This window comes from Leptopilina heterotoma, unplaced genomic scaffold (genome assembly GCF_015476425.1).
Source record: "Leptopilina heterotoma isolate Lh14 unplaced genomic scaffold, ASM1547642v1 Lhet_220, whole genome shotgun sequence".
NCBI classification, from domain to species: domain Eukaryota; kingdom Metazoa; phylum Arthropoda; class Insecta; order Hymenoptera; family Figitidae; genus Leptopilina; species Leptopilina heterotoma.
Genome location: NW_025110938.1, coordinates 1,348,813 through 1,368,066, shown reverse-complemented (window position 1 = coordinate 1,368,066; position 19,254 = coordinate 1,348,813). Strand labels below are relative to the sequence as shown.

At 24.1% G+C, this 19,254-nt stretch overlaps 1 protein-coding gene across 2 annotated transcripts; it reads left to right on the top strand.

Annotated features, from left to right (window-relative positions):
- Positions 1-553: 553 nt before the first annotated feature.
- Positions 554-18,105, top strand: LOC122502139 (pyruvate kinase-like). Of its 2 annotated transcripts, XM_043612049.1 has the most exons (8): positions 554-762; positions 4,030-4,065; positions 10,488-10,832; positions 10,930-11,116; positions 13,513-14,034; positions 14,364-14,702; positions 17,302-17,458; positions 17,828-18,105. In XM_043612049.1, the coding sequence occupies exons 2-8, from the start codon at positions 4,039-4,041 to the stop codon at positions 17,838-17,840; spliced, it is 1,590 nt and encodes a 529-aa protein (XP_043467984.1). In that variant the 5' UTR covers positions 554-762; positions 4,030-4,038; the 3' UTR covers positions 17,841-18,105. The 2 variants fall into 2 exon arrangements, with proteins under 2 accessions (XP_043467984.1, XP_043467985.1); XM_043612050.1 differs by lacking the exon at positions 4,030-4,065.
- The last annotated feature ends 1,149 nt before the right edge of the window (positions 18,106-19,254 follow it).

Below are 19,254 nucleotides of genomic sequence, written 5' to 3'. Positions count from 1 at the left end.
TGCTAGACTCCCAGCAGTAAGGTCTGAGGTTCGATTCCTTGTGCTTGTGATTTTTTTCAACGGAACTTATCGAAATAAAAATTTAACTAGGAACTTCTAATTTATAAATAAATACAAACAATAAATGAAATAAAAATTAGTGAAAATATAATAAATAAATTAAAATTTGGTAAAATAAAAATAATCAAATTTGAGTACTAATCAATACTAATTTGAGTATTAATCGTAAATCGATTTATTAAAATTGAAGAAAATGCGTTTTATTTTGAACATGAATGCCAACAAAATTGTATAGCTGTTCGAAAAGTAGCCTATAAACAGGGGCTTCTTAAAAGCGCCTGTAGAATGTTTTCACCCGGAAAGTTGTTACTTTGACGTATAAATATTGACAATACGACTTTATATCCTATAACAACACCCTCTATAAACTTTTAAATAAACTATTTTTTGCAACATTTTCTCTCTCTAAAAAATTCAATTTCGCTTGTAAAAATTCGAGACATTTTCGCACATTTATTATCGATCGTGAATAGAGGGCGCAGCGGGCAAACAGTTGGAAAAGAAATTTCTCTATACTGGCAGAAACGTTGATTCAACACACAGGAAATGAGGAAGTAATGACGACGGTGTAGTCATTATAGTAGTGGTGACCTTTTGTGTCCTCAAACGTCAGTCCATCACAAGCTATTGGCCAGTAAAGAGCAACTTTAAAAAGTTTTACATTTTCCTTCAAATTCCCACTGACAACTTAACTATAATAAGGTATTTGCAAAGCACTTTTCTTCCTAAAATTTTCATTTTCTCCTCTATTCTCCTAGTATGCAGTTTATAAATTTTTTCAGCATATAAGTTACAATCATTTGGGGCCTCAAATATTTTTTAAGCCCTGAAATTTATATTCTTAAAATGTAGAAAAAAATTGACAGTTAAATCTATAAATTAAAATATGACATATATGAGTTTGACACATGCTTATATTATGCCGTATATACGAAAGCATTTTATGATTGTATAATCGTTGCGCATGCGAGACCTTGAATTTTCTGTCTCTGTATAGCTGTTGCCGTTAAAATTATTCAAGGTCATGAAGCCAGTAAATTCAAGTCTGAAAAATTTTCATTTCTTCAATTTTTGGGAAATAGTTTTCCCTGTATGTGAAATGATAGTGAAAATGTGAAAAAACAAATTTCTACGCGTTACAAAATCCGATTCTATTAGAAATTTTTTTTGTTTTAAAAAAACTTCTTTTTTAATTGTAAGAAGATTAAAATTTGTGGCGAATTGTATAAAAACAGTGAAATTTGCGTTAATTTAAGTTTTGTGAATTTTATCATTTGTTTTAGTCTGAAAAACTCAGATGTGGGTGAAGGTTTTTTTTTTATTCACTCTAACAAGGCAAAAATAATTTTCTATCTTATTTGAACACGTGATAATTTTTTCTTCATTTTTTAAGAGTTCAAATTGTATCAGTTATTTTACTCGCACTCATGTGATTGCCATGCTTATGATATATGATACTTAAATACAGGGTTGCCACAAGTCAGGGAATTCAGGGATTTTTAGTAAAAGTACTGGAAAAAATTAAATTTTAAAAATTCATAAGAAAATGATCAATTTTGAATGAATTTAATTAGAAATTTTAAAGAAATAAAATTTTTTTTAAAATATTAATAATTCAAATTAGTTACATTTTTTAATACATATTTAATTAATTATTAAAAATTATGGATTTATAAAGGAATTTTAGTTAAAAATACTAAAAAAAATTGAATTTTGAAGAAGTTACAAATATAATTGCAGAAATTCAATTATTTTCAAAATTAAAAAAATTCTTCACAAAAATTGAATTATGTTTAAGAATAGTAAAAAATTCCTGTCAAAAATTAAAGAATCTTTTATAAATAACAAAATTCTTCTCCAAAATTCAATTATTTTCAAAAATTTTCCTCAATTCAATGATTTTAAGTATTTATTATTTTAATAAAATTTTCCAAAAAAATTCTATTATTTAAAAAAAAATCTTAATAAAATTCTAAGCAAACCTTTTTATTATTTACATAAATAATTAAAATTTCACAGTAATTCAATTATATTTACAATTTTTTTTATAAATTTCTTCTCAATAATTCAATTATTTTCACATCGTAGAATTTCAATTATTTTTTAATACAATTTTAATTTCATTTCTGTTAAAATTAGTTGTATTTTTTAATATTGTATGTATTCAATATTATTTCCTTAATTTTAACCCAATTCTTAGAAAGAAATCAAGTATCTTTATAAATAACAAAATTCTTCGACGAAATTCAATTGTTTTCAAGAATTTTAATAAAATTCTTTGCAAAATTCAATTATTTTCATAAATAACAATATTAATCACAAGAATAAAATTATTTTCAAGAGATAGAAAATTCTTTGTAGAAATTCAATTATTTTCAAAAATTAAAAAAAAAATTCTCGTCACAATTTCAATTATCTTTATAAATAGCAAAAATCTTCGCTGAAACACAATTATTTAAAAAAAAATTTTAATAAAATTCTACGCAACAAATTTTTTTTTATAAATAATAAAAATTTCCCAGGATTTCAATTATTTACAAATTTTTTCACAATAATTCAATTATTTTTATAAATAATAATACTGTTCTCAGTAATTTATAATAGAACTCATTACAGAATTTTAATAATTTTTTATACAATTTTAATCGAATTCCTTGAAAAATGTAATTATTCTTAAAAATTTTATTAAAATTCGTCAAACGAATTCAATTATTTAAAAATTTGTTGATAAAATTCTTTATAAGAATTGAATTTTAAGAAACATTCAATTATTATTCAATAAATTATTTATTTTTTAATTTAAACAATTGAATTCTCGTAGAATTTTCTAAGAAAAATTGACTTAAAATTGAATTTCAATTAAAATTTTAGATAATTGAATATTAAATGCATTATAGCATGAATTTTTAGAAATAATTGAAATTTGAAAGTTCAATATTTTTTTCACAAGTAATAAAATTCTTCGCCGAATTCTTTTTGCAATTCTTTTTATAAATAATAAAATTCTTCTTCAAAATTCAATTGTTTTCAAGAATTTAAATAAAATTCTTTACAAAATTCAATTATTTTCATAAATAACAATATTAATCACGAAAATAAAATTTTTTTCAAGAGTCAAAAATTTCTTTTGCAGAAATACAATTATTTTCAAAAATTAAAAAAAAAATCTCGTCATATTATTTTATAAATAGCAAAAATCTTCGCTGAAATTCAAGTATTGAAAGAAAATTGTAATAAATTTCTACGCAAACAATTTTTTTTTTAAATAGTAAAAATTTCCCTGAATTTTAATTATTTACAAATTTTTTATAAAATTTTTCGCAATAATTCAATTATTTTTATAAATAATAAAACTGTTCTCAGTAATTTAATTAATTTTCATAAATTCTTTTGAGAAATTTTACTACTTGTAAAAATAATTGAATTCTAATGAAGAATTTTAGTAGGATTTTTTAAAACAATTAAATTTTTTTTTGAAAAATTTTATGATAATTTGAATTAGTAAAAATTCGTCCACTAATTTAATTAAAAGCGAAAATCCTTTTTGTAATTTTTTTACTCAAACTAGAAAAAAAAATACAAAATGTAAAGCTTTATTGAGATAATTAATGGACGATTTTTCATTAATATTGAAAAGAGATTAGACATAAAATTTTTCATTCAAAAATATATTCCTTCAGTACCGATTATTATAGGTCTTTGAACTTTTCAAATATAGGAAGTGAACCAACTTTATTTTTAGGTGTAAAAATAAATAGGAATTTAAAAAAAAATGGCTCGCGTTGCACTAGTCTCAACTTGCACTGATCACATCTAATGCACTTGTTCCCCAAAGTGTCTAATGTTGTTAGAATTTCGATTTTAATTTCGCGATACAATAACAATAAATTATGTGGACATGTAATTTTTTCTCCATTCTTATTAAAAAGTAACAGGTCACTAATTCCTGTTTCCCCTTTATTTACACAGCCTGCCAAAATGGTGTGGATAACCAACGACGATCAGGTATAAAAAAAAATAAAAAAAAAAATTCTGTATAAACTTTATTTCTTATTCTTCCTAATGTAAAGTTTGAAGCTTTTTCTGTTTTCTTCTTTTATGTTTCGATAAATTTTTTGTTGAATGTTTTATATTTAATTCCTCCAAATGTTTCTTGTATTGTGTTCATCCGATAACAATATTTTTTTCCCACGTTTTCTTTACCTTGTAGTGTTGACAAAGGCTTTAAAAATTCTTTTTAATTTCCAAATGACTCATTCCTAATTTCTTAATAATTAGGAAAATTTTCTCCAAGTATTCACATTTCTTTTTCTTTAAAAAAACATTTTATTTTAAATTTAACTATTTGTTTATTATTATACAAGGTTTTTTATTTAAAATAATATTATTAATACCATCGTATTTTTACAAAATTGCAAATTTATTTTTTACTTACAAAAATACAAACAAGAATGATTAATATTAAATAATAAATAGAAAAAGTTTACATATTATTTATTATCTGTTTTTCTTTATCTAAACTATTAATAAGAGTAAACGTTTTATAAATATTTTTTCGCACAATTTCTCAAGTTCTTATTGTTCGAATTTATAAAATTTATAAAAATGTCAATTATTATATGGATAATATTGGCTGGAATTATAGGCTTATTGATAATGATATATTTTGCATATAAATTTTACAAACGAGTAACAATTTTCTTTCCCAAATTAAATAAGGATTTAACAAATCACATTACGTTGATATTTGACAAAGCAAAGGAACTAATTAAAAATTCAATAGAAGAATGTAATAATGTAATCGATGGAATCAAAGGAACATTTAACATTGGAACTGATACTTTCAATAAAAAAAGCAAAGAAATAGAAAATTCCTTTGTTAATGTAACAGAAGATATTAACGAAAAAGCAACGAAGGTAAAAGATGACTGTGAACAAAAATTGAAAAGCACACAAGACGATGTGGAAAAGAAAGTTAAGGAAATAACAACATTCTTTGATCAGCAAATAGAGAATATAAAGAAACTTGTCCCCGGTGCATAATATACAATTCTTTCAAATAATTCTCACAAAAAACCAATTCAATAATTCTCACAAAAATCTTGTTGAAAGTTAATTAATTAAAATTTTTTTTTTAAGTAAAAAAATCAGGGTGGCCACTTTTTTCATAGAAAAAAATTCACGGTCATTTCCCGGTCTATTCCCTGTCATAAATTATTTTTCCCGGTCATAAAAAATAACTCTAAAAATAAATTATTCCATGAAAGATTGAAAGAATTTCCTGATTTTTAGACAAAACTTTGACTTTTTCCCAAACCCTAAAAATATTTTAGTTTACTTTAAAAATAATTGAAACTCCAAAATATGTTTATAATACATTTTTTTGAATATCTTTAATACTAAAAATAATTTTGAATTTAAATAGATTTTTTGAAACAAATATTTAATTATTATCCATTATTTTTCCATATATGTAGGTATACAAATTTAAAAAAAAAAATTCAAATTTCAAATCCTTTAAATTTGAATAATTTTTAAGAATAATTGCTATTGTAACTTATTAAAAATTATTTTCAAAATTTCAATTCAATTATTTTCTAGAAATTTTAATTAAAATATTTCTAAAATCCACTTGTTTACAAGACAATTTCATGAAATTTTGAATAATTTGAAAATTTTTCAATTAAATATTACATATTTAAAAACATAACTAATTTGAAAAAATGTGAATAAAAATATTTCAAAAAACTAACTTATTCAGAATTTTTAATTAAAATCTTTTAAAATTCAACTTTTCTAAAACTTCAATTTGAAACTTTTTAAATTTCAATCTATACCTAATAATATTAATTTAACATTCTAAAATATAGAAAAATTTGCTTATCAATAATTGTAAAAAAAAACTAATTGATATTAATACAAAATACGGTTTTTTAAAAATTTATTTTCTAAGAAAAGAAAATTTTATTTATTTTTATTTACTTTATTTATTATTTAAAAATTAATTTTTATAAATTTCGTATTTGTTTTGTTATAATATTATTGCAAAAAAATTTTTAAATTGATTTATTTTTCACTATTTTAAGGGATGTGAAATTTTTTCTCTTTAAAATTTTTTTGACAAATTTAATTAAAATTATATTTTGTTTAATTATTGTTAGAAGCAGAAAGAATTTAAAATTAAATTTAATATGTTCTTTTTCTAAGTCTGTTACGTTGGACAACAAAATTCATAATTTTCTTATAAATTCTAGAAATTCAATATTTTTATAGTACTTTTGATAAAATTCCCTGACAAAATAATTAGATTTTATAGAAAAATTATTCAATCTTTTTTTAATGAAATATAATTAATAAGTCCTAAAATAAATATTTCTATTTTTTCTCACAAAATAATGTGTTTTAAAAAAAAAAATTCCAAAATCCCGGTCAAGATCAAAATTCACTGTCATTTCCCGGTTTTCCCGGTTTCCCGATCCAGCGGCCACCCTGAAAATAATTATAATAAGAAAATAAAATAAATACAGAAATAGTGATAATTTCTGCTTGTTGATAAATTTTGATATACATAAAAAGATAACTAAAAATGAATATATTTATATGGATATTATTAGGTGTCATTTGCTTGATAGCAGTGTACATAATATTAAAAATACAAGTATGGTTTGAAAAATTGATTGAGTTCGTGAAAAAATTCTTCATTGATAAAGTTTTAGTGGAACTAAATAAAATGGGCAATATATTTAAAAATTTCACTCAACCAATTGAGAATATAAAAGAAAATCTAGAAGCAATAGCAAACAACGTCAGTGATCAAGCTAAAAGTGTTGAAACAGCCATGAACAATGTAGGAAATTTAGTCTCCGATCAGAGTCAACAAATGAAAAGACAAGTTCTAGAACAATTTGACTTTGTGTCAAACAATGTTGAAGATAAAATAGAAACAGTAAAAGAGTCCGTCATGCAGCCAATTAATGATCTGTCAAACACAATTAATAAACAAGTAAAAAAAATAGAAGAAGTTGTAGGAAAGGCTACAAAAGCTGTAACTGGAGCTGTAGATGATGTTTCTAATACTGCTCAAGACGTTCGAACAGGTACTGAAAATGTGGGTAAAGATATTGAAACTACAACTAAAACCGTTGCAAACACAATAGCAAATTGGAATCCCTTTGGTTAATAACAACAAATATTTATTCTAAAATTATGAAATATATTAACTTACAAAGAATTATGCACCATTCTGCGAATTTTGAATAAAATTCAATCTTCTTGATAAAATTATTTGAAATATATAAAATATATAAACACTATACTGTATAAATTTCATCAGAGCTGAAATATTCAATTTTTTTTGTACAAACATTACAGGCCTCGGATTTTTTATAGATAATAATTGAAACTGATCATTTTTGTTATTAATATATTAAAGTAGGTAGAATATTTTCAAAAATTTTAATAAAGAAATTTTTCAAACTTTTTTTTAAATATTTCGAAATAATTTTTGAAAGACAATATTTTTACAATTACATAGGGGCCATACTTAAATTACGTAACGCTTTTTTCTTCAATTTTAGACCCCTCCCCCATATAACAAACTGTTACATATATGTATTAGCGCCATTTTTATGCTGAGTATAACAAATATCTTGACCCCCCCACCCCCTAAAGTGTTGCGTAATTTAAGTATGCCCCATACCTAAAATTTTAAAAAATGTCTAAAAAATTGAAATTTGGTAAAATCTTTGAAAAACAATTAAAATTGAATTTTTAAAAAATCAAATTTTTGAAGAATTTTAATTAAAATTATAAATGTTGTAATGTAATTTTTTAAAATTAATTAAATTTCTAAAAATAATTTTTGTATAACTTATTTAAAAAATAGTAATTAATGTTTTGAAAAATTTTGAACATGATTTTTTTCTCCAAAATAATAAAAATAATTCTAAAATATTATTATTTTTTTTACGTATTTAAAATTTTCGGAAATATGTAATCGAAAATATTGAAAATAATTGCGAATTTTTTAAAAATTAGAATGAAAACATTCTGAGAATTAGTTTATTTGAAAAATATTTTAATATTATTTCTATAATCTAATTTTCATTAATATTCATCATTTATTAAATTTACAAATTGAAGATTTTTCATTCAAATTTTTTGTATAAAAAAAAAAAAATTTTCTGTAAATTAAATTTACACTGTGGAAAAGTACAAAAAAATGAAATCTCATTGGATTATAAATTGATAATGATAAGAATCTAGAAAATTTTTATAAAAATCATGTAAAATAAATACTGTTATCATTTTGCATTTTATGAGAGAAAAATATGAAAAAAGAATTTTTCCATTTTTTTATTGCGTATAAACATTCATTTTGGTCCTAATTATTATAATTTTAACAAAATATTTGTTTTTAACCCCTTCACAGTCGAGTAAAAATAAAGTTTTTGTGCCATAAGTGTTCAAAAAAAATTTTTTTTTTTAAATCATGATATTGTCATATTACATATATGTTTTTGAGGTCACTGATTCAAAATTCGTGGTCAAAAAGTCAAAATTCAAAATGGCGGCTTCAAAATATTGACCAAAAAAATTGAAAAGTTAACGAAATCGTTAACTTAAAAATTTTTTTTGTCGCCTTTTTAAAGCTACCATTTTAAATTTTGAATTTTTGACCACAGATTTGGAATCAGCGACCTCGAAAACCCCCGAGTAGGCATTTTAAAGCATTTTTAGAGAGATTCGTTAACTTAAAAATTTTTTTGGGCGCCATTTTGAAGCTGCCATTTTGAATTTTGAATTTTTGACAACGGATTTGGATTCAGCGACCCCGAAAACCTCCGAGTAAGGATTTTTAGCCAGATTCGTTAACTTTTAAATGTCTTTTTTTCGATGGCTCTATAGAGCCCACTGACAGTGAAGGGGTTAATAAATTTGTTATTTCTTTTAACATATTTTTAAAATATTTAAAAAAATTTTTTTTTAAATGTATTTTTTTTAAATTAAGAAAAATCAAAATAAAAAAATCGTTTTGGATTAAAAACTATATATTCTTTTTCTAAAAATAATCTTTCTCGCTCTTTATTGTTGCATAAGCTACAATATGACCCTTATATTTCTTGTTGGATCGATCAGTAGCTAGCCAACTTTTATTCATATTTGTGTCAATTGCAAAAAGAAAGAATGAGATAATTATTTAGATTTTTGTAAAAATTTTCCTGTTATCTCGTAATTAAGAATCTAAGTTTTATAATTTTACACATACATTGTTTTAAATTTCTGTAAGATTTTTTGATCTTTAGTATGACGCATTTGAACTAGAGATTACTATTTCGATTTGTCATCAAAAAGAAATTTTTTTATAGGAAACATTTATATATCCCATTTACTTAAATAAATATAAGTCTAAAATCATATATGAATTTTTGTTTCTTCTTTAAGAAAAATAAAATATTTATTTAAACAAATAAATTTTACTTCAAGAAAATAAAAAATAAGAAATTTTATTTCTTTTATTTAAGGAAAAAATTTTAAAATGACTGAATTAAAAGAATGTTCTGTGTATAATTGTCATTTTCTGCGATTGTAAAGGTTACGTTGCATAATCTTTTATCAAAAATTAACATAATGAAATATTAAATAATTATATTATCAATCGATTGATGCTGACTCTGACCTAGACTCAATTGTTTATGTTGTTATTTAGATAACAAGGTCGCTTTGATAGTATAGTAACACCAGACGCGTTTCGTCGTATAAATAAAACCGAATGTAAATGACATTGTCTTCGTGAGTCGTTGACAAAGATTATAATTTTATTTTTATTAAAAAAAAATTAAACCTATTCTCTACCATTTGCATGACTCCTATTTATATCTTTTCGTATAGGGTAGAAAAAAAATATTTGGAAACATTCTATTTTTTGGTTTTATATCTAAATTCCTAAAATAAGTTTTTGTGCTAGATATTTTTTATTTTATATTATATTTTCCACTTAAAGAGGTGAATAGCGTAATTAAATATAATACTGAAGTTAATGGTGACTTTTTATAGCAGTACAACAATGCTTAAGATATTTATGTGTTTGCATGCGCAGAGTAATCAAATGCGTCAACTGCGCACTAGCCAATTTGCAAAGTCCCGCCTTCCAATGAACCCACTTTCTTTACACTTTCTTTACATCCTGATTTTTGAGATAAACTTTCCCTGATGTAGTCCTATTCTTAAAAACTAAAAAAGAAAGTCCGAAACACAGGGTTACATAAGAGATCAATTATCCAACCAGCTATTACATTAAATTAATTTTAATGAAATTAACAAAGTCACGTTTAACTTCAGCTTCATGAGATGGTATTATTAAATGCAGTAAAACGAATAAATTGATAAAAAATAATTGACATTTGTTTGTTGTTTGTTAATCGCAGATGACTGGAAAGCCAGTAGCAACGGGCTTGGTGGCGCAGAGTCACCTGGACCACATGTGCGCTCTTGATATAAGTACACAAACATCATTTGTGCGTTTGTCCGGCATTATTTGTACAATTGGTCCGGCCTCGAGGTCTGTGGAAAAATTGGAGCAAATGATCGAGACAGGCATGAATATTGCCCGAATGAATTTCTCCCATGGATCGCACGAGTATCATGCTGAAACAATTGCCAACGTGAGAGCTGCACAAAAGAATCTTTCAGCGAAAAATGGACTTAATATTCCAGTGGCCATTGCTCTCGATACGAAAGGTCCGGAAATTCGTACCGGTCTCCTCGAAGGTGTTAGTATTCTTTTTCAAAATAAATAATAAAAAGGCATTTTATTATAAATTCTTGACCATATTGATATTTTGTTATATATAAATATAAATTTTTCAGGGTGGAAGTGCAGAAGTTGAACTGGTGAAGGGACAAGACTTTAAACTTTCCACCGATAAGGCATACCTTGAGAAAGGAAGTAACAAAGTAGTTTATGTCGATTATGATAATATCTCGAAGGTGTTAAAACCAGGAAATCGCGTCTTTGTTGATGACGGACTAATTTCCTTGATTGTTAAAGAAGTCGGTATGTACAGCTTTTTGAGAAAAGTAATCTTTTAGGATACTATAATATTTACATAATCTACAATTTATTCTCTAGTATCCCACACGACATCGAAACTTTTCTAAAAGTTAAAATTAGCTTGACTGCAATCTTCGGAATCTTTACGAAGCTTATTAAATTTGAAATAATTGTTTAAATTTCTACTGTTTTTCAATGTTCGACAGTTGCATGAAAGTTTAAAATTTCTTAAATTTCTTCGGTCAACATTTACGTCAAACATTGAATAGCAGCGGACATTTACAGGCTTCGCACTCATCTACTGAAACCTACTATTTACTTTTTTTTTACTTTATGTTACTATTTGGGTACTTTTTATAGATTTCAGCCATTAAAAACTAATATTTCTGTTTTTTTTTTTGAGAATGTCCACTACTTTAAATTCGCCAATACTAGAAATCAATAACCTATTCTCAAAAACTATAATCAAATTCTTTAAAACGATGCAATTATTTTCAAAAAATATTCGAAATTCAATTATTTTCAATATCTAGTATTTTCATTAAATTTGGCAAAATAATTCAATTTAAAAAAAAATGATAAAATTCATCCAAAATTCAATTGTTTTCATAAATAATAAAATTTCCACAGAAATTCAATTAATTTAGAATAGCATTTTCAAAAAAATTTCGAAAAAATCAATTATTTAACGAAATTTTTATATAATTTTTCACAATAATTCAATTACTTTCACTAATAATAACATTTTTCATGCAAATTCAATTATTCAAAAAAATGTTTGATAAAATCCTAAGCAAGAATTCAATTATTTTCATAAATAATAAAACTCATCGAAGAATTTTAGTTATTTTTAATACTATTTTAAATTAACGAAAAATTCAATTATTTTCACAAATAGGAAAGTTTTCCAGAAGAATTCAATTATTTAAAACAATGTTTATAAAATTCTTATGAAGAATACAATTATTTTCAAAAGTTACAACAATTTTCCCAGAAATTTAATTCTTTTTTAACATTTTAATAACATTTTTCGCAAAAATTCAATTATTTTCATAAATAATAAAATTCTGTTCAAGAATTCAATTATTTTTGAAAATTTTAATAAAATTGTTAGCAAGTATTCAATTACTTTCATAAATAATAAAATTCATCGCAGGATTTCAATTATTTTTAATACAATTTTACAGGAATTGCACGAAAAATTGCTCTTAAAAATTTAATTTCAATTCCTCAAAAAATCAATTATTTAAAAGAATATTTTAATAAAATTGTTCAAAAGAAATCAATTATTTTAAATACAATTCTAATTAAATTTTTTTGAAATAATTCAACAATTTTAAATTCAATTCTAAGTAAAGTTTTTTAAAATAATTCAATTATTTCTTTAGATTTTAATAAAATTCTTCCCAAGAAATCAGTTATTGTAAATTCAATTATTTCATAAATCCTATAAAATTTTTCTCAATAATTCAATTATTTTCATAAATAACAATATTCATCAAAAGAATTCAATTATTTTTAAAAGTAATAAATTTTTTCTTGTAAATTCAATTATTTAAAGAAATTCTAATATATAATAATAATATTATATTATATAGAAGAAGAAGAATTGAATTATTTTCATAAATAATAAAATGCTTTTTAGGAATTTAATTATTTTCAAAGAAATTTAATAAAATACCATACAAACATTCAATTATTGTTAAAAATTTTAATAGAATTTTTTGTAAAATTTAATTATTTTTAAAAACTTTTTGCAATTCAATGATTTTGAATATCTACTATTTTCATAAAATTTCCAATCAGAATTCAATTATTTAAAAAAATTCTCAGGAATTTAATTATTTAAATTAGAATTTGCATAAAATTAGTCGAAAGAAATGATTTATTTATAAAATTTTTATAAAGTTCTCTACAAGAATGAAATTATTTTTATAAATATTCAAATTCTTTCATGAATAATAAAATTCGTTGCAGGAATTCAATTTATTTGCAAGATTAAAAAGAAGTAAATATTTTTGATGAAAATTAGGGAAAGGCAGGAAAATAAAATATAGAATGGAATTTTTATCAGACGAAGAAAAATATAATGGTAAAAAAGTAGTAAAAGTTACTTTATATTTTTCTCCGTGCAGTTTTGTGAAGTTTCTAGAACGTGTTTTTTTTTTGTCATAAAGTTTAATTTTTCGATAGCTACTTTTTTTAGTTTGAAAGCTACATTTTGTTACCTTTTTTAAAATTAATTATCGAGTGCAAAATCTGGATTTAAAGAAGAACTTCAAGTTTCATGAGCTTCGCTACTAAAGATTCGGAAGGTTGCAGTCAAGTTAATTTCAACTTTCGGGAATTTTTCGGTGGAGTATTAAGAATGACTTATAAAAAAAATCTTTATATTCCAGCTGGTAATGATATTATAACATCTGTCGAGAACGGTGGAACACTTGGTTCCCGAAAGGGTGTCAATCTGCCAGGCGTGCCTGTAGATTTGCCCGCGGTTTCCGAGAAGGACAAATCAGATTTAACATTCGGCGTTGAGCAAGAGGTGGACATGATTTTCGCCTCATTCATTCGTAATGCTGCTGCTCTTGGTGAGATTCGTGGAATTCTCGGCGACAAGGGAAAGAATATTAAGATCATATCGAAAATTGAAAATCAACAGGGAATGACAAATCTCGATGAGATCATTGACGCATCTGACGGCATTATGGTGGCTCGCGGTGATCTTGGAATTGAAATTCCCCCAGAGAAGGTCTTCCTCGCTCAGAAGTGTATGATCAGCAGGTGTAACAAAGTTGGAAAGCCAGTAATCTGTGCTACTCAAATGCTTGAGTCCATGGTCAAGAAGCCAAGAGCAACTAGAGCCGAGACATCTGATGTTGCCAATGCCATTCTCGATGGAGCCGACTGTGTTATGCTGTCAGGTATTTACTGTATTTTGTATTTTCAAGAAAAGATCTTTAGAATCATATCTCGAACTTTATCCAATGAATACCAAAAACCAGTTCCATAACTGGTACAGATTTGTTTCATATCCATAAGTGTTCCGTCCATAAGTTTAGGATGACAGATATGGAACAAATCTGTAACAGTTGCGGAACAGTTTTTTGGTGTTCGCTGGGTAAAGTTTCTTTCATTTATCTCGAACTTTAAAGTTCTAACTAGCACTGACTGAAAAACTATTGTCAGTACTGACAACAATTTTATTTCTGTAATGTTGATAATTAATTTTTATTATGTTGATAATTTTTAGGAGAAACAGCGAAGGGAGAATATCCATTGGAATGCGTTCGAACAATGGCAAATATCTGCAAGGAGGCTGAGGCTGCAATTTGGCACAATCAGCTTTGCAGTGATCTGACGAGCAAAGTTCTTCCTCCAATCGATGCAACGCACTCGGCAGCAATTGCGTCCGTTGAAGCAGCTCACAAATGTCTAGCAAGTGCCATTATTGTCATCACAACCTCCGGAAGATCTGCACATCTTATTTCCAAGTATCGACCACGTTGTCCGATTATTGCTGTGACTAGGTACCCACAAGTTGCAAGACAGGCACATCTTTATCGGGGAATTTTGCCTCTTCATTACGCAGGTATGACAATTTTCAATTCTTCAGCAAAATTCAAGGCTCGAACAATAAGAGTGAAAGTATTTAAAAATACGGACTTTACGGAACAAAAAAAGAAAAATTACGGACAAAAATATAACTAGACCGAGTCAAATAAGACATTTTACTTAAAACTATAAATTAAATTTTTCATAATTCTATAAAACATGAAGATATCGATTACTCCGAGTCTTCGACTCGGAGTGATCGATTTCTTCATGTTTTATAATGATTAAAGATGAACCAGTGATAAAATCATTATCAATTCAATTATTATTTTCAAGAATTTTTAACCAAAATCCTTCTTGAAATCGATTATCTATAATAATTTTAATAATTTTCGAAAAAGTTCTTTGACAATATTTTCAAATCCATTTGTTTACAATATTCAATTTTACGAAATTTCAATTATTCGTAAATTCTTCAAAATATTAGAAAATAAAAACTTCAAATAATATAAAAAAATTCAATTAAACATTTTCAAAATTATTAATTTCAAAATTCAATTATTACTACAAATTCACGATATACTGCTTTTAATATTCAATTATTATAAAAAAATTTAAATTAAATTCATTTTTATAAAATGAAAATCAATTTTTATTAGAAAATTCTACTAGAATTCAATTATTTAAATACAAATAAAATGCAAATAAATAATTTATTGAATAATTGAATGTTAAAGAATTTTATCAACAAATTTTTAAATAATTGAATTCTTTCGACGAATTTTAATAAAATTTTTAAGATTAATTTCATTTTTCGAGAAATTGATAGAAAACTTAAAAATAATTAAAATTCTGCTAAGAATTTTATTAAAATTTTTCAAAATAATTGAATTTCGGAGAAAAATTTTATTATTTATAAAGATAATTGAAATTTTGACAAGAATTTTTATAAATTTTTCAAAATAATTGAATTTCTGCGAAGAATTATATTACATACTTTTAAAAATAATTGAATTCTTGAGACGAATTTTATTAAAATTTCTTTTTAAATAATTGAATACTTTTGTGAAATTTTATTAAAATAGTAGACATTGAAAATAATTGAATTTTGACAAAACTTATTAAAATTATTATTATTTTGAAAGAAATTGAATTATTACAAAGAAATTTATTAAAATTTTTGAAAATAATTTAATTCTTTGAAAAAATTCAATTCTTTTCACAAATTCACGATATACTGCTTTTAATATTCAATTGGTATCTAAAATTTTAACTGAAATTCATTTTTATTAGAAAATTCTACTACAATTTAATTATTTAAAACCAGGAAAAAATAATTTATTGAACAAATTAAATGTTTCTTAAACTTCTTCTTAAAATTTAAACATTTTAATAAAATTTTTCGCAGTAATTTAATTATTTTTGTTAATAATAAAATTCTTCTCAGAAATTCAATTATTTTTGAAAATTATAATAAAATTCTTAGCAACTATTCAATTATTTTCATAAACAATAAAATGCATCGCAGGATTTCAATTATTTTCAATACATTTTTAAGGAATTGCTCAAAAAAATGTAATTATTCTTAAAAATTTAATTTCAAAATTCAATTATTTCTAAAAATTCACGATCTAATGCTTTTGATATTCAATTACAAAATAAAATTTTAACTAAAATCCATTTGTATATCAATTTTTATTAGAAAATTCTACTAGTATTTATTTATTTAAATACAAAAAAAACAATTTATTAAATAAGTCCATATTTATTAAAATTGAATTCTCATAAAGAATTAAAAAATTTTTTTAAATAATAATTGAATTCTTTTGACGAATTTTAATATAATTTTTAAGAATAATTACATTTTTCGAGGAATTTGATTAAAATTGTAAATTAAAATAATGAAAATTCTTCGATATAAAATAATTAAATCCGTGTAAAAATTTTATTATTTATGAAAATATTTGTATGATTGCGAAGAAATTTATAAAAAAATTTTGTAAATAATTCAATTCCTGGGAAATTTTTAATATTTTATGAATATAATTAAAAGTTTGCGTAGAATTTTATTAAATTTGTTTTTTTTTAACAATAGAATTGTTTTGAACAAATTTATTAAAATAGTAAATTTTGAAAATCATTGAGTAAGGGAGAATTTTGAAAAATAATTGAAATTTTGCCAAGAATCTTTGAAAATAATTGAATTTCAGAGAAGAATTCAATTATTTCTAAAGATAATTGAAATTTTGACGAGAATTTTATTAAAATTTTTGAAAATAATTGAATTTTAGAGAAGAATTCAATTATTTCTAAGAATAATTGAAATTTTGACGAGAATTTAAAAAATTTTTTGAACATAATTGAATTTCTGCGAAGAATTTTATTAACTTTTGAAAATAATTGAATTTCTGCAATTATTTCTAACTTTTTCAAAATTTCTAAAATTATGTCGTACAATTTAGGAACTTTTCGTCTTTTCTCAATCAAATTATGGACTTTACGGATCTTTTTTAAGAAAAAAACGGACTTTTATGGATTTTGAGAGCAAATTTACAAATCTAGTTCGAGCCCTGAAAATTTTTAAAATTCACCACAAAATTAATGCATAAATTAAAAATTGAATTAATTTCTTGCAGATACTCCTCTGTCTGACTGGCTAAAAGACGTTGATGCTCGCGTACAATTTGGTCTTGAGTTCGGAAAGAGTCGAGGCTTTGTACAAACTGGAAATTCCGTTGTAGTCGTCACTGGATGGAAACAGGGCTCCGGTTTCACGAATACTCTCCGCATTGTGTACGTAGATCCAATTTTAAACGAAGACTGTGGAATTTATACTTTCCCCACTGATACGGATTCAACTGACAGTCTTTTTTGAACCATCTATTTTTTCTAATTTTTTTCATTGTCCAATAAAAATTAACTAAAAGAATTTAAAAATTTGAGTGCTATTAAAGAATAATATGGGTCAATAATTAACAATTGGGTCTTTTTTCGAAAAAATTCGAGGAGAGGAAGAGTTTTTATCCTAACGAGTGGAAATTGTCCGATCGAGAATTCTAGAAACTAATTTCGAAAAAGTCAAGTAAAGTTATATAAATGTTGAACTTCTGGATTCTCATTATGCATCTATTTTTATTCTTTTCTTACTATTTTTCTTTTCAGGTCTGTTGACTGAATTTGCACCATCGATCCGGGTGTAGAAGACGAAAAGGTTGCGGGTAGTTGAGAAGAAACAAAATCAGCAGCCGTATTAAATGTTTTTAAAGAGTGTATGTGCATATAATTGTAACGTAATAGCTATAATCTTATTCAATTATTCAATTCGTTGATCGCTACTTTTGCTGTTTCGTCTATCTTAGATGCAGTATTATAAATTATTAGATTTCAAATTGTAACAACTGCACACAAAGAAACTGAGAATTAAAAAATTGTTACCATTATCTTCATCAGATTTAATGTTACTCGACAAAAATTGATAATAAATTAATTCAAAATTTGCAAAACTCTAAAAAAATATTACTACTTATTTATTTAAAATAGCAATATCATTAAGAAGATGACTTTAGGACCCAGAAGTCGAGGGATGAACCTCGAAGTTGTAGTTACTGACCAAGAAGAAGCGGAAAGACTGGAGAAAAATAAAGAAAAGTTTTAATGCCTAAGTAAAAACAAACAGAGTAAAAACTCCAAAACAGATTTTTCCCCTTTCCTCGTAAAATAAAGAAAAATATTATCTAATGCATCATGGAAAATGACAAGAGACTGCTTTTTATGAGAGCTTCTGAGGTGCACCTCAAAACCAACAGAGAGAAGATTATCAATTTTACATAAATTTTTTTACATATTTTCATGTTAAAACATTTTTATCACCAAAGTAATTATTCAGACCTTGTAAATAGAAAACTTTACATAAAAGAATATTAAAATTTAATTACATAAAATTTTAGTTATTAGACAACCAAAAATTTATAGTACAAGTAAAATCTAAAAAAAAAAACAAAAAATAAATAAAATACAAAAAGTAAAATACAAAGAAAAAATAAAATAAAAAAAGTAAAATACAAAATTATATTAATACAAAAGACGCAAAACCTGAAAATTTTATGATATTTCTTCAAGAATTAAATTATTTAAAAAGAAATTTATCAATAAAAAAATACGAGAAGCCAAAAATAAAATTCAAAAGTTCAAAGGTCATGTCTTCCCATTGGGAGCTTCAATTGATCAGCGAGGAGTAGAAATTCGAACCAGACTTACTATACACGGATATGAGAACAAATCAATGGTACCTACGTTTTCAGTACATTTTTTCTCATTTGTATTTCCTTTAATTCCGACCACGGAAATTGATTTTTTAATTTTTTATTACTATTATTTTGTTTGGAAAAAAATCTAAAACTTACATTAAATTAAATTTACCTGTTTCATTACTGATTTGTGCACCTTTATACTCACTCATTACTATCTTCACACTACACAATAGAGTTCTTTTATAAAGCTTATTAACATTATTATTATTTTACAAATAAAAAATCACGAATGTTTTCCGAATTTTTAAATTTTCTTATTAAAAATAAAATTTGAGTAAT